The 17,392-nt window shown below is 41.2% G+C and overlaps 1 protein-coding gene across 1 annotated transcript in view; it reads left to right on the top strand.

Annotated features, from left to right (window-relative positions):
* The window catches only part of ERC1 (ELKS/RAB6-interacting/CAST family member 1), a 563,466-nt gene that overhangs the window by 514,274 nt on the left and 31,800 nt on the right, over window positions 1-17,392 (top strand). Inside the window, 2 exon segments of the mRNA XM_038395866.2 lie at window positions 9,808-9,946; window positions 9,949-9,995. Coding sequence (XP_038251794.1) covers window positions 9,808-9,946; window positions 9,949-9,995 — 186 coding nt within the window.

Below are 17,392 nucleotides of genomic sequence, written 5' to 3'. Positions count from 1 at the left end.
TATTTCAAGGGCCTTGTTATCCTACCTTGATGGAATAAAAGTCTTTTAGACTTTCTCTTCATCTTTTTATTGCCCTCTCTGTTGCTTCTAAGGCCATCTTCTCTCAGAGAAGTTCAAAATAGATTATGTAGTGTATATCAATGTGCTATCATATGGTCTTCCAAATATTCAAGTTCACTCCACTAGAGGATAAGCTGTGTCCTCTGCTTCCTTCAGGAACATTCCTGTATGCAAAAACTGCAAGGAAGCTATGTGGAATAAACATCTTACTTTTTTTAAATACAATGTTTTTGACCTGGTTGCAAGATCAGATGCCAGATTTGGTAGGTCAGCGTTATAAAATTTTTCAGTTAGTGATAGTCAGGGCTCCTCAGTCCCACTTTCCAGATGAGTCACTGTTTATCAGTCACCTTGAGTGGGGATCCCCACGGACACGTATTCGAAGAAGAGAACAGTTACTTACCTTAGAGCAACTGTGGTTCTCTGAGATGCTGTCATCCAGGTGTATTCCAAAACGCATCTTCCATTCTCACTTTTTTGTTGTCCTCCTTATCTGGGTTTCTAAATTAGTGGGAGAACTGAGGGATGGCTGCATCTGGTCTGTCCTCTATACCTTTGGCAGGGGGACACGAGACATTTCTATTCCAAAGATTCTGATCTTGCACACATGGGATACATGGCACACCTACAGTGGGATCCATACAGATGACAAAATCCTGACAAACCATGGTTACTATAATGTAAGTAACTGTTCTTTCCAAGCCTTGCCTGCCTGCTGGATTAATACTACACCTTCTCTGCTATAACTCCATTGGCTCTGTTGAAAGTGTGTCCTTCCTAGTGACTTGACTACTGTGGTGTAGGTACCAGTGCCATAGCAGTGAAGCGAATATTTTCTACTGTCCCAGTTTTTAGTAAGCAATTCATGAACCTGATAATTTTGTCTTGTGTTTTATTATCTACCATTCTGCTTAGAAGTCGTCTCCTTCCCACCTTCTGTCTTAGTTCATTGCCCACTTTAGCATATAGTCCTTCAGCTTGACTTGTCACATCTCTCATTCTTTTGGGCTGTCCTATTCCTGACTAACATAGATTCCATTCCTTGCAATGTCTTCTGCCCATTACCTTTCTCTCTAATTCATACATTTATTTCATTAACTTGTTTTTCACTCCGTACTAATTTGCTATCCTCAAGATGTCTTGTCTTTTATGTTTTATCAACAAGCACAGAAAAACTGATCTTCCTTGATGCATCATTCCCCTTCTTCCTGATTTTGGGATGATGAGACTCAGATTTCCAGCTGGAATTTTGTAATCTGTAGATCTGGGATGAATTAACTGATCACGATTGAAGTGTAGCCCGATTGTATCATCTTCCTATTACCCTCACATATCAAAGAAAAGCACAAATAGAGACATATTTTCTAAAACATTCAAAACAGATGGCTCATTTCTGTTGATAGAGATTTGGGCTTTTCAGCAAACCATTTGCAAAAAGGACTTCATTCATTTAAACCAAAGGAGATTGTTCCCTGAGTTCCATGACTGTCTTGTTCTGTCTCTGTCTTACAGTTGGACAAGTTCTTCTGATAGTGGTTTGGTTTCTTTACCAGCTGTGGATTGTGAACCCAAACATCTTGGTTTCTTTTAGGCTTCTACCATAACTGTTGTGGCTTATGGTACTGTGTTGAAGTCACTGGTCATTTTCCTACTGTTTCACCATCCAGAGCTCTTGTAGTTCTTGTCTGTTTGTTGGAGAACAGACATGCAAGCCTAGAAGTTTCTATGAACAATGAACTAATAGTTGTGACCATTAAAAAGAATGGACTTAGGCTCAGGTATCCCTGTTACGTCCATGAGATAGATACATGTATGGGAATAGCTGAAGAAAGGCAGGGTGCATTGCTTCCAATACTATTAGGATAGAAATTGGGAGAAGAAGAAATTACACAGAAAATGAGACTAGCAATATGGGGAGCATTAATAAGAGAATAACGTCATTTCCAATACTAACTGTGAAAATAGGTTTGTGAGGGGAGTTACTAAAATAAGAGCTGATAAGGGCATGCAGCCAGTCTAGAAGCTGTACTTTCCTGGCTGGTAAAGACTGTAATTACTGAGAGATGCACTAGGATTCAGTTCCAGCTCACAGTAGCCTGGCCCAGGCAATCAGACCACATCCCTCTGCTTAATATAACACAGGGATGAGCCATGTTACTTGGGATATTCATTGGAATGTATAGCTTGCAAGCAAAGATGAGTCCAAGAGACAAGGGAGTCAGATATACAGTGGATTTCATGTGACATTGCTTGAAAAGGCTCATGAGGCAGGTGAAGTGTTAGAAGAGCACTGTGCACACAGACTATCAGAAGGAGAAGAGACAGATTCATCTCACCAATGGGCAGGAGAGTTGTAATTCCTCTGAACAGGAAAAGTACAGACTATGTTCCCTGGCGGTTACTCAAGGAAGGGTTTCTATTTCTGATCAATACTATAACAGACTATAAGGGACAAAAGAATACAGAAACTGTGATAAGAGCACACACATCTACAGATCCCCAGAGTATATGCAATGCAATTGTTATATTTGCAAGCAAAGGCTGTATCTGCTACTGTTCCCTATTATTCCTGTAATGGGAAGGAGGAATAGATGAAATACCAGAACAGTAAAGAAAATTGATATTTAACATGGACTGTGAGGTGTGGTCTCTGGCTACTCACTGTTACATATTAGAGAATCAGCAGCAGGAAAGTGAGTGTGATGGAAAGCACAGACACCAACTGACTCTCTTATTTCTTTCTTATCCCCCTTTTCAAAGTCTCTCTCCATCATGCAAAAAGGATCCCACCAACATAAAATCTAATGAAGTGTGTAGGATCAGAACTTTCATTTGCCCCCAGGTTACACCCAGAAAACTTATGTGGGGAAGCAAGTATTTAAATCTGTGGTTTCACCGCACAATCTGCAAAGTGTTTTCTCAGGATGGCTGTCCTACCGTTTTCATTAGCCAGGGGGAACACTTTCCCTCTTCTATGCCAATACTGACACACACTAAATATCTCACAAGTATATCTATCCCCACCCCGTGGTTTGTTATGTGTTTTTTTGTTAGTTGTATTTAGTGTTGAAAAGTAATCTTTTTAACTTGAAAACTGTCACAACTTAAAGGAACTAACAAAATGACATTTCTCAGACCAAGTAGTTCCTGACGCATCGAATTGCAGTGTGGAGCTACAGCATCACTGAAATCATGTGTTTAGCCACCCCCATTCCTCTCTCTCCCAATCTTGTTTTGTTCCAGAACCATATTGAAGAGCTGCCAGACTCCAAGATGATTTGAGAAGAGAAAAAACAATAGACAAAAAGAAACATGTTTGAAGTTGCCATGTTCTGATCTCATCTTTCCCTTAAGTCACTAAATTCTCTGCTTTTCCTCAGTTAAGAACGAGATAGACGATTAACAGTATGGAGAATTACAGAAAAGGGAACCCGGACCACTTGTAATGTGTGCACTGTGATACTAGCATTTGGGGGAGAGGGTTCACTGTAAATGTTAGTGCTCATGAAAGTGACAAGTTGACAGTAGAGTCAAATTCAGGCAGGGCTGGCTGTGTGCAAACAGCCCTCCAGCTCTACCAAAGCACCTCAGTCCTGAATTATAGTACTCCCTGCTCTTCTAGTAATAAAACACACACACACACAATTCTGTCAATGTGCCTCAGTTCTGACCTATAGCAATCCCTTCTGTTCCAGACTTGGTTCCCCATTTAACACAGGCAGTACTTCTCAATTTTCCCCTGTTGTTCAGATCCCCACAGCCTTTTGTATGTGGAGACTGCCAGTGGGGTTAAACAAGTAATAGATTTGTTATGTGGACAGACATCTGTGAAAAGCTAGGGGTTTCTAAAACACATTAAAAATACTTAGCATAGCAACTCACTGCAAGTCTTTTGATTCATCTTCTTCCTGGATTTTACTCTCTAAACAGGGAGAGTTGATGGAAAACGCAACTTTCCTTCTTTTGTGTTTTCCCCCCAGAGTCTGGATTTTTCCCAAGGTGAAGGGAGTGAGCTCTGGAAAATGTTAATCTGTGGGATTTGTTCATGGTGTATAAAAATTTCAGAAAGAATGTTTTATAAATATGATTTCCTGATTGACTCTGGCAGAAATGATACTGAGAAAGGCAGCTCTGCCAAAGCAGCCAAGATCCCTTCCAACTCCTCACATGTTTTTTTGTTCATTTGTTTTGGTTTGTTTTGGTTTTGTGATGGAGGGTAGATTTGAACCCATTTTTCTTGTAAAAAAACAAATCTACAGGAAAGTGAACCTGCCCCTGAGCTTCAGTAATGCAGTCTCTCTGAAGAAACCAAGTGTCTCAATTCAGCAGCAGCTGAACTTAGGTCAGGCAGTGTGTTTTTGAGAGCTTTCTTCTGTTTCCATTTAAAATAATGAAAGGAAGACATCAGTGATAAATTGCTGTGATTTGGGGAAAGCTTTGCACTTCCTGTGCCAAATTCATGCCTTGTATAACTCCACTGAATTTAGTGGTGACACTGTGGCTGGATTTGAACCCTTGCAGCGATTGCTGAACAAACTGGAATCCTCTGACCAAGGAGCAGGATTAATTCAGGCCCTCATGCAAATATTTCCAGACAATATCATTTTCTTTTCTTGCTTTTTCTCAACTCTTTCAACTGGAGAAAGAAAAACATTCTGGCTTGCATTTCAACAAATAGCCACAATCTCTCTTTCTGATAATATTAATATCAAAGCACAGATGCATTTGTTTTCTCTGGGATTGCAACCACCAGCTAAACTCTCCACCCATCCCCACCTCCCACCTGCACTCTTTTTTTTTTTAGGTCCTTTTCCTTCTTACACGCTCTTTAACAAGCAGCTATGATTGTCAGATGCCTCAGATTTATGGACACTCGTAGCCTCATCTCTGTCTGCTAGTGTTCAGTGGTAGGTTTCAGGAGTACATTTGCTGTGCAGCATATTTGCATCCATTTGAAGCAAGGTTTGAACATCAGGGTGGCTGAAAATAATTTCCCATCCCTGCATACCTCTCTCAGAAATGGCTGATAGGTGGGGAAAGCGCAAAGGTCCTCAGAAGGCCAGCCTCAGCTTGGTTGCATTTCAGGCATGCACTGTGTCAGATCTCTTCATTATTTTGAAACTCTTTTTATAGATTATATCCTTACAGGCTACTAAAAGAAACCATGAGGTGGGGATCAGTCCACAACTCTGTAGTCCAGGATAGCAAACTGTATATAGTGTGTGTCATGAATGGTTTCGCTCCTTGGAAAGCTCCTGTTCCCTCCATTCATTTTCCTGTTTCTGCACAACTAGGCTAAAAGATCAGTTATATTCTGATCTCACTTAAATTTATTTTGACCTCAAGAATATCTCCCAATTTCACTACCTTACCTTGGTTTCATTTATTTCTGTCCTTTTAGTACTTTGTGTTCCTTATTATAATGATTTTGTGTTTGAGTTAAACAGGACATGGGGAGGGGGACTCAGCCAAAGTGCATAGAAAGAAGCTATAGACCCTCCTTCATCCCAGTATGCTATCAGTTCAGTGAATTATTTGATTGTGAAACTGAAGGCTCATTATCTGCTTTGTTCCTTCACGGGTATTACAACGTTATCCACAGTAAGTATGCACACACTCTTGATAGCAGGACTGCCATGCTGCTGAAGGGTTACCCAAAGCAGTCCTGCCGATGCCAAACATGAATATAGCAGAGTGTGCTGACTTTGCAATGCCAATGTGATTCCATTTTTTTTTTCTGTTTCCTCCTTCCATACACACACAGTCATATACACACAGTTGCACAAAAAAGCATTACAGCATCTGATCAGCATGTCAGGTTCTAATAAGTGTGAGTGCAGTTACACCTACCTTATAATATTTCTCATTTTCTACCCATTTACCATCACACTTGGCCCTTTCACACATCCTCCTACATATTTTTGCATATTTATGTTTGACGTCTCTCAGATAAACATTTGGACACCATAGTCTCCATATTTGAGGTGTATTGGTTTCTCCCAGTAAAAGAAATAAGCAGACATTTGGATAGGTCTGTCTAACCACATTCAGTACAAATATCATGTCTTGTCTTATCCATGCTTCATGACTATCAAGTCTAAGACACGCTTTTACCAAAATAAAGCTATTAACTAATGTCACTATCATATAGGTTAACTGTGATATAGCAATAGCAACTCCACAGTTAAGGTGGCAGCAGCTATTTCATTCTAAGCCCTATTTTCACTGCTTTATATCTTTTGCAAAACTACATTTAGAATTAAATTTGTCTTGCTCACTCTGTCCAAAGTTAAAGATTTCTGGAAATTTTCTGGGCAAGTTGTTTTTGAGTTGAATTTGTTTTGAAAGGCATTCCCACATTTCTTTGTCAGTTGATAACTTTAAAATGGTTTGCTCCTATTTCAGATTTTCAGGCATTTAATGTCTCCACTTTAACATTGTAGTGAATTTTTGTGGTACGTGGAGTAAGTTTTCAACCTTAACTGTGCATTAATAATGTTTTGAGCTTGAGGATAAAGAGTGAGAGAGAGAGAGAGAGAGAGTGTGTGTGTGTGTGTGTGTGTGTGTGTGTAAGAATTGTTAAACAGACTCTTTTCTGTGCTCTGATGGAAATGGTCTAAGTGAATCATTACAGTTATTGTAAAATCTATCCATGAGGAAGTTTGTATGGAAGGTTGTTTTTTTATGAGAGTATCCAGTTTTGAGAGCTCATTCTTAATCTTTCCCTGTTTGCTGCATAGGATGTTGATCAGGTGGTTTCACAGTTTCTTTGAGAGTGTGTGGCACACAATCTTAGCATAGTCTGTGTGATATGTAGATTGTAATGTATAGGATCAACATCCTATACTGAAAGCAGGGAAAGATTAAGAACGAGTTCTCAAAACTGGATACTCTCATAAAAAACCAACTTTCCATACAAACTTCCTCATGGATAGACATTACAGTTATTGAAGATTGGTTGTTTTGGAAAATATTTCCATGCCTCTAGGGAAGCCAGTTCATCCAGTGTTTCCCTAGAAAGCTCTACAGCTGAATGCAGAAATGTGACCTGGTTTATGAATCCAGTGCTGCTCTGCCTTTCCACTTAGCAAGTGCTCTTGCACCCTCTTGAGATAAGGTAGTGGCAGCTCTGCTGTGTGGGAAGCACAGTGCCTTTTGCTAAGTGGCCGGCTCAAATTAGATATGGGAGGAACGCAAAGATAAAGGCATTTCCTACTTGACTGGCAGGATTTAATGAGTCCCAAGGGAGAGAAATGATGGCTCTGTGAACAGCTCTGGGAGCTCTGTTAGTTAAGAACTTTCACATGCCTCATATGGCTAATCTCCACAAAGGGAGGGATACCTCTTCCCAAGGTAAGCAGATGAGGGGGACGGTCAGAAATGTACTCTACTTTGCAAGGGATCTTATCCCTGAGAAATCAAGGTCAGTTTCCATACTGAAACCCATTATAATGATCAATCAGTTAGTTCTGTGACACTGACTTGTCAGCTTGAAATCCACACATCTCATGCATGCCTAATAGAATCTGTTATGTGAAAGAGAATACAAGGTAGTTAGGAAATTTATTGATTAGTCACTTAATCATTAGACATTAGCTTGTTAATGTCCATATTTCTGTAAGTCATTATTTTACAGAAAATGATGTCTCCATTATACCTCGACCTGTAGATGAGATACAGAAGAGCAACAAAGATAGGGAAGACATCAAGAGAATCAGAGGCCTCAAGTCTGCCATTTTAGGAAATTCAATTAATCTCAGAAGTTGGTTTTTAGTAGGTAAATAGTATGGAAAATCTTAACTAGAAGAATTTGGGGGGGAATGGAATGCTACTATTGCAGTGTTCACTAAATAGACAAATTTGATAGATGTATAATGAACTGAAATTCGGTGTATTTGGACATGGAAGTGAAACCTGAAGAATTGTGTTGCTACTGGAATATACCTTCCCACTTCTCTGTACAAAGGTGAATCAATCCTGTCCTGTTGTCACTTGCAGTGTCGACATACCACACCTATCAATTATACATACATATGTACACCTTTAGTGAATGGTACCCCCAAACTGGCAGATGGGGGTTCACCAGAACCTTAGGTGCCCCATTCTATAGTTTGGTTAATGTCATGTCATCTGGGTGCAAGAAGCAAATGCATAAATATGAGGTAAATATCATCATTTTAGCTTTCTCTGCCTTCTGGATTGTCAAGTTATCCTCCAAAGAATTCCTAGTCTCTAGTCCTCTTGTCCAGCCTCTCCGCACCTGCGTCTATCTACTTCTCTGCTTGTCATCTAGGCCAGGGTTTTCTGCAGATTATTTCCTATCAGGTGTTACGATGCTGTTGATCCTAACCTTCTGCTGTAGGTTCCTGGGTGCTGCTGTGTCCACATCAGAAAAAAGATTTTGACACCCATTAACTACTTAGCTGTTGCTCTCAGCTCCTCTCACTCCACAGAACTTAATCCATTCAGTGCTGGAAACAAAAGAAGTGAGCCAGAACAGCCTTGTTAGAGGGGATAGGATTCAATGTCTTTGTTGAAAGTAATACCAGCACCCTGTTTCTGTTGACTCAGAGATTATCAGGCTTCTCATTCATTAGCAGGGTCAGAGGTGTCCCATTGAAGAGACACCATGAGCCTGCTGACAAGCAACAGGTGCAGCCTCTGCCTTTTCTAAATGGGAACATTTTGACAGTTGGCAGCATTCTGGCAAGGCTTTGCAACTCTCACAGCTGGTGCTTGTCAGCAGATACAGATTCAGCACCTCATTTCTTTGAGAGGAGGTGCACAGCCTGGCCCTTCCACTTCCTCAATTTTTGATTGGCCACATTCCACAGAGCCAAAATTCTGCTTATTTAAATTTTAAACATACCTTTGAAAAAACCTAGAACAGTTGAAATCAGTATTCTAGTGTGAGCACAGTGAAAGACTGCATTTATTCATCTGGTCTCCACTTCTTGGTAAACAGTGAGTGACTCTTCAGAGAAGAGACTGGATGATTCAAAGGACTGGAAGTAAGATCATAGATTAGATTTAGATTAGATAAAATAAAGTAGTACTTGTTAGAGCTCTTCATTTTTAGGCCATCACATTAAGTTTTCTCAGGTAATGACTGAATGTCACCACCATCTCAAGACTGTTTGGTGGTCTATGTATTTGACATGGTGCGTAAGTAAGTTTCTAATGTAGAGGGGTCTGTATTTCAGAAACTTAACCTTTTAGTTCATGCTATTGGCATCATTAGAAGAGAGCCCTTCAGAAAAGGGTTGATACATGTGTGTAAAGCAACATGGGAGGAGAATTTGTTCTGCTGTTGCCTTTGCTGTGGACAGACAACCTGTTCTGTGGCTAATACCAAACTTTATTCTCCAGGTTTATCAATCTGACACCTTTCAGCAACACAAAATTTCACTTTAAAAAATTAAAGCAGGGAGTTATGATATTGGAGTGTTGTGCAATAAACACACTGATCTATACGGTTAATACTGTTTCAGTTCTCAGCTTACATTGTCTCTAATTTTCATACTAACAAGCCAGCCGGCATCACCATGCCCTCCCAATTGCTCTGTTTCTTCCTGCTTTAGTCCAATGTAATACATTTTATAGGACGAAGGGTTGGGGGATTTTCATTCAGTATTCTTCGGCTTTTACATATTATGGGACGTTAAGAGTCATAACTTAGGGACTGGTTTTTGACTCTCAGTGGCTGGGTCTCAGACCGACCCTGACTGTTCCTGTTTTCTATCTCAGATAATTCAGCCCCTTTTAGAACTTGACCAGAATCGCAGCAAATTGAAGTTGTACATTGGACACCTGACAGCCCTCTGCCATGACCGTGACCCCCTGATTTTGCGTGGACTCACCCCACCTGCTTCCTACCACCTGGATGATACCAAGCAGCTTGGGAGAAAGAGCTGCAGAAGATGACCCAGGAACAGGTGAGTCTGTCTACACGGCTATCAGTGGTAGAAACCTTTGAAGTGTTTTTACAGATCTTGCTGATGTGACAGAGATGCTGTGAAATGAATCCATGAGAGGTGAAATGCAGCTAGAAAAGGCTCATTCTTCAGGTGATTGTGGGGAGGATGACTTTTTAAAACAATAGCCATTTAACCTTTATTAGATATTGTACCTGATTTACAGTAATTGCGCTAACTGAGGCATGTTGCATTCACTCGCCATTAGACAATATAATTGCTCAATAGGAACCATTCTGAATCTGTTCACCTGTATATTACCTAAACTTTAATTCTGTAGGATGGAACACTGTGAAACGTCACTACCCTTCACTTTTACCAATTAATAGATTTTAACCACTTTTTTAATAATATAACCTAATTACATGAATCTTAAATATTTTGTAGTTGGTAGCATACTTACATTGTAAAGTACAGAACAAATTTATTCTTTAGAACCAGCATATTACCTCATATATATGAACAGTGGTTAATGGTCTGATGATTAAGGCTAACTTTTAGGTACGGTATTTTTAGTAAAAGTCATGGATAGGCCATGGGCAATAAACAAAAAGTCACAGCCTGTGACCTGTCCATGACTTTTACTAAAAATACCTGTGACTAAATCTTACCTGCTGCGAGGGGGGTGCTCCTTAAGACTGCTGCTGGAGGGAAGGGGGGAGCATGGGACGATGCTTCTGCTGGGGGGCCAGCCCCTGGCCCCCTGCTGCTGCTGGGGGCAGCCCGTGGCCCCACTGCCGCTCTGAGCGGTGAGCAGCCCAGGCTCCCCCACCCCTTGCCGCGGTTGTGGGCAGGAACGGCCTGGGACCCGCCACCACCGGCACTGGTCCCAACCACTGCTCCAGGGCAGTGCTGGGACCAGCTGCCTGGAGCTTGCCATAACAGCAGCTGGCCCCATGGCTTCCCAGCTTCTGGGGTGGCCTTGAGGTCAGCCACACCAGCGCTGCAAAATTCAAGGAGGTCACAAAAAGTCACAGAAGCCATGACCACCGTGATGATTCACAACCTTACTGGGATGATCTCATTGCAATATGTGAATGTGTGGGTCTGCCAGGCATATTAATGCTGGGCTCTGACGAGTTGAACCTTTAGGCACAAAGGCCAAGATTGTAAAAATTGATGCCTACAGTTAGGTTCCTAAATTCATAATAAGCATCTAAAATGGGCTGCTACAATGCTCAACAGTTTTGAAAATCAGGTCTCCTGCTTAAGAGCCAAAATATTGGGAGCCTAACTTTAGACATCTATTTTTAAATATTGACTTATATGCCCGATGTTCATGTCCGAGCTTGTGTTATTGAGACCCATAGTGGTCCATGAACTTCCATATTTATATTTCTTTCTCTCAGCTCCAGACAATTTCTTACTGGACAATTCAAAATTTCTTTCATCAGGGAATGTGAACTTGCGTTTTGAATTTTCTTTACTCAGTGGAGTTGTGAGAATAAAAGTGAATGAAGGGATAAGGCTTGGGTTGAAATAAAGCCATTATGTTGGAGCTTCGCGGCGTCTCATGGTCCCTTCTTAGAGTTAATGTTACACAAAACGCTCTTTATCCAAGACCATCAATTCTGCTTACTCAGACAGCTGGAGTAGATTATGCGTATAGCCAGGAGAAAAAAATGTACTCTGACATTTATACTATACGTTCTTGTAGCGAACACACACCATGGGACAGATATTGCAAACAGACATACATTGTGTAGTGATCACAGACTTTATAGCTACCACTATATTGAAGTTAATTTTGGTATGTTTAAGCTACAGATATATCACGTCTCTATAATGTCATGTCTATGAAATATATAGAGAGTGTTGTGCAGGTAAACATGATCTCTCATTAAAGGTTATAATGACATCATGAGACCTATGTAAGCAAGCAACAGAACAGAGGATCCATTTTGCTTGGTGTTTTGTCAAAGCCTGTATCATAATAGAATGGAATAAGGCATGTAATGCTGACAGGTTTAAAACCTTGCTATCTTTCCCAATATATGCAAACTTAAACTTACTATTAAGCATATATAAATCTATCTGATTTATCCTGCGATACATGAGTGTACATGTTCACACACATTGGAGTGGGATTTTTAAAAGTACTCATCTAACTCCACTCATTGACTCCAATGGGACAAGCATTAAGCCATTGTTGAGGACTTTGAAAAATCCTATCCAGAATAGAGATACAAATCTGCCTGTTATTCTCTGCAGTAGAAATTAAAGCCGAGCTGGCACTTCCATTTTAAAATTCCTATTTTCAGATATGTCTAACTTTCTCATTAATTATATTTTGGACTGTAATTTCTTGTGCTTAATCTCAACCTAGAAGTGAGTATTTTTTGGAAAGTTTATTGGAAGTATATTGAGGCATTTGTCAAATGAGCAAAAATTATTTTGGGCAGTGGAGACATGTATCAGATGCTCTTTTTAAATAGAGAACTCAAAAACAGGTTTGTTTTTAAATTTCAAATTTAGCATCTACATATCCTTCAGTGAAGATTATTGCTTTGGCAATGTTTTGGGGGGAAAATCTGATATTGAAATAAGTCATAGACATTTAAAATATATACTGATCATGCACATCCATGATCTATTAATTCGTACATTATTTGGACCATTGCTTTAAGAAAAATGCAACAAGCTCTGGACATCAAGTGTTTTTAAAAAGCGCAGGTATTTGATGTGATGCGTTGTTCTCATTGCCACAAGCGATTCTTTTCCGATTTACAGTTATGTGAGGTTGAAGCCTTATTTTATCTCTTGAAGAATCTCTTCCGACGGGCAGTTAGTCCTCATTGCACTTCTCTCCTCCTCAGACTTGCTACCTCCTCATTTTTTATACTTTTTCTTTAAATGTTTTAAAGGAAATTATATATATTACCATCTGGCCAAGTCACTGTATGAACGGCGGTGGTGTTGTGAGTGGACTCGAGCTCAAGTGCTTCTGAGTCAATTGGGTCTAAGTAGAGTCCAGCCATTGCTTCCAGTTCTGGACACAAGGGCATCCTCCCAGGCCTAGAACTCTTTTCAGATGCCTTTGCTTGGGATGTGTACACCACTGTCCAGCTACCTTAGACTCCAGAACAAGTATCTGAGACCTCCTGAGCACCCATTCACTTACACAAGCTGCCTCAGTCCCACCTAGGCTATGGGCACTCAGGGCTTCTAGTTTAACCGCTTCAGAAACAACATAGCAGGAAAACAAGGAACATAAGCTTAGTAAAGGAATTTCTTAGCACAGTTACTTTATTCTTAGATGATTTGAGGGTTACAGATCTTCAGAAATAAAACAAGTGCTGAGACACTCCCCCACTGGACTGAGCTAATCCCTTCTTGGTGAGTTTGTGGTTCATCAACATTTCAGTCTGAGCAGAGTTTCTCCTGCTCTCTGTCTCCTGAAAGTCATTTTTACATATAGTGATGACTAGTCCCGCTGCACAGAACAGAACCCCCACTCTTAAATGGGGTCTCTGTGTCATGCTCAAGCTGAGATGCTGTTGATCCCAGTCCTGCTTGCACCTCCTGCTCCTTCAGCAGGCCTTTCTGTAGAAAAAACATTGTTCCATGAGGGTGGGCCATTAGTTGAGAGACAATCTAGACTATAAGCTCTCTGGGCAGGGACGACTGTTTTGTGTGGTGGGGTCTTGGTCCACATCTAGTAGTCGTAGGCACTACTGAAATACAATAATAAATCAACATAAATCAATCAAAGTTGATGGCCCCAGATTGCAGTCTTGATGGCTTCTCAGTGACAGTCCTTCAACGATGTGTGTTAAACACCTTTTCTGGGGAAGGCAGGTAGCTGGAATGCAGCATAATAGATTTGCCCAGGGCAAACCCAGACTTGTGCAGTCACAGGGCTAATATTTCCACACACAGTACAACATAGAGTTAATATCTTATACCATTGCAAAATTCCTCATCCTCTCTCCCAACTCTAACCATGACACACCTTTCCCTCTTACTGCATCATACTGCATTCCTCATCCTCACAACCCTTGCTCTCATTTTTTATATTCTTCTTAGTAACTCTTCTGTTTAATTTTTAATGCTGCTGCTGTGTTGCACAAAATACATAAATCTATGAAACAAAATTCATCTCTGGTATAAGCATAGTATGTTAATTCCAGAAATAAATTTGGCCCAGTTCGTTTTATCATCCCCTGACATGGGAATATGAATGCCATTTTTTGACTAAGGACTTGTCTATATGAACAGTTAGTGCTCAGAAAGCTGGGCACCTACCTTGCACTAGTCTGCCACACACCAAAAATTCTATAATCCTGTTTCAAAGCAGGATTGATCAAATCATACTACAGAACTTCTTAGTGTGTAGCAGCAGTGTTCATACGTTCAGTTAGTGCATGGTAGATTTACACCACAGCTTGCCATACTGGAGTGTAACTGTTCATATGGACAAGCCCTAAGTTATCCACTTTCTTTATATATAATCAGAAATTTAGGGCTGGAATGGACCTTAGGAAGTCACAGGTCCAGCCCTCTGCACTGAGGGAGGATCAACCAAATCTAGGCCATCCCTGACAGGTTGTTTTCCTATCTGTTCTTTAAAACCTCCAGTGATGGGGATTCCATAAGCTCCCTTGGAATCCTATTCTAGCTATCTTTATACTTAGTTAGAAAATTTTTCCTAATATCTAACATAAATCTCCCTTGCTGCTGATTAACCCAATTACTTCTCCTACATTGGACTTGGAGAACAATTGGTCACCATCCTCATTATAACAGCCCTTAATATATTTTGAATACTGTTATCAGGGCCTTCTCCCCTGACTCTTCTTTTCTCAAGACTAACTATACCCAGATTTTTTTCTTAAGCTATCCTCAGATCAGGTTTTCTAAATCTCTCATTATTTTGGTTGCTCTCCTCTGGACTGTCTCCAATTTGTCCACATCTTTCTTAAAGTGTAGCACCCACAATTGGACACAGTACTCCAGCTGAGGCCTCATCAATGCCAAGTAGAGCAGGACAGTTACCTCCCGTGTCTTACATTTGACACTCCTGTTAATTCATTGCAGAATGATATTAGCCTTTTTTGCAACTGCATCACATAGTTGACTGATATTCAATTTATGATCACTGCAGCCACCCGCTCCTTTTCAGCTGTATTATCACCTAGTCAGTTATTCCCCATTTTGTAGTTGCATACTAAGTTCCATCTAAGCTGCGCAGCTGCACAACAGCCTATTAAGTGCCATGCAGGCGCTCAGGGCTATGGCGGGGAAAGAGTCCCCTCCCCCGGCCCAAACCCAGCCTAGCCCGGACCTTCCACAGCTCGGGGAGAGGTGCCTCTCCCACAGCCCCACTCCAGTCTCAGCCCAGTCATGGCTGCGGAAGAGGTGCCTATCCCACGGCCCCAGCCCCAGAGCTGCCACAGCAGGGAAGACTTTCCCCCCCCAAGTGCTGCTGTGGGCAGAGAGCTGGGTGAGTCCTCTCTCCCCGCCGTAGCCCTGTGGCAGCCTGAATCCCAAACTCCTCATCCCTGGCCCCACCCCATGCCCCGCAACCCCTGCCTCAGCCCTGAGCTCCTCATCCCGGAGACTTCTCCCTCAGCCATACTCCTGCCCCAGCCCTGACACTCTGAACCCCTCGGCCCCTCCCCCACCACTTGAATTTTGTTACGTGCACCAATATGGAGGTGATGTGTCACACATATTGGTGGACATAACAAAATTCATTCCACACATGGGTGGGAAAAATTAGAGGGAACACTGGTTGTGCTTTTTTTTCTTCTTCTTCTTAAGGGCAGTACTTTGCACTTGGCTTTATTGACTATCATCTTGTTTATTTCATACCAGTTTTCTGATTTGTCAAGGTCTTTTTAAATTTTAATCCTGTTCTCCAAAATGCTTGCAACCCTTCCAGTTTGGTGTCATCCACAAATTGTATGAGTATACTCTCTACCTTATTATCCAAGTCATTAATGAAAATATTGAATAGTAGTGGACTCAGTACACACCCCTGCACGATCACAGTAGATATGTCCCCCTCTCTCCCCAGTTTGACAGCAAACCATTGATTAGCTACTTCTTGAATGTCTTTCAACTGATTTGCACCCACTACGATGTTTCCTGGGGTACCCAGGATTATGAGCCACCTCGCTACCGCCTGCCTTTAGTGTAAGGAAGCCTTCGTGTGTCTGTTGTGGATCAGTTCCCCAATTCCACCAGCCAGGGCAATACAAGCATTTCCTTCTAGGCCTCACAGGTCCTGCGTTTACTCAACAGGTTAGCAATAGGCACATCCCAACCCTTGAGCTCTCCAAGCATCTCCTCAGCGTATCACAGATTTGCTGCTTCCAAAGAAACAGTACGTGCCCACTTATCATTTCCACCCCAGATCACTGCTCTGCTTAACACACAGCACTTAGATTCATTTACAGTGAAATCAGTGTCAGTTTATTTAACAAAGCATAGAGATTCAAGTAGTAGCAAGCAGAAGTACTGGAAACAAAGAGGTGTATATATAAAACAAAATCATAAAGCCTAGACTTAATTAACAAGATACTCTCATTTCTTGTGGAATATTGCTCACCCAAAATCCCCACAGCATTTTACAACCAAGCTGGCTGTGATCCTTTCATGAGACAAATGCTTAGTCAGCTTGCCTCTCGGGCAAAGGATCCAGTGTCTTTTTTTGCCCCCCAAGACATTCCAGTCCCATCCTTTCATTTTATTCAGAAATAGGAAACCCCCTGCTGTTTTTCATTTTGTAGAATTCCTGTCTTGTAGATTTTGCAATCTCTCGTTTAGCAGCTGACTTGGTATGCAAGTAGGCATACAGTGTGAGGTATACAGTATGCAGTACCCACTAAGCCAGACAGGAAGATAAGTGTCTGTTATCTCCTGCCTGAAAGGAACATTTCTAAGGTATGTCACCTTCTGGTGATCTGCCTTAACTCCAAGACCCTGAGAATAGGAGTGGGTGGATAAGGTTCTGTGGCCTGCAATGTACAGGAGGTCAGACTACATGATCAAATGGTCTCTTCTGGCCTTAAAGTCTATAAATCCAACATAATTTTCAGTATAGATACATAACTCCTTAAATATAATGAATACATACATTTTGCAATGATTGTGTTGACCTGTGGGCGACTGACTCTCTGTAGAGACCTTACATGCTACCCTTCAATGAACTATTATGCAATACATGGGTGAGGTTTTTCATAGGAGTGGGTGGGTGAGATTCTGTGGCCTGCGCTGTGCAGGAGGTTGGACTAGATGATCAGAATGGTCCCTTCTGACCTTAGTATCTATGAATCTATAAGTATCCAACCAAGGTGATCCCTGTAAAATCCTGTGTACCTCCTTGCTCTCTGCCAGTTGGCACCAAGATGTCA

The sequence above is a fragment of the Dermochelys coriacea genome, chromosome 1 (assembly GCF_009764565.3).
Source record: "Dermochelys coriacea isolate rDerCor1 chromosome 1, rDerCor1.pri.v4, whole genome shotgun sequence".
Taxonomy (NCBI): Eukaryota; Metazoa; Chordata; order Testudines; family Dermochelyidae; genus Dermochelys; species Dermochelys coriacea.
The sequence above is the reverse complement of the archived record's forward strand: the minus strand, read 5'-3'. Positions and strand labels throughout refer to the sequence as shown.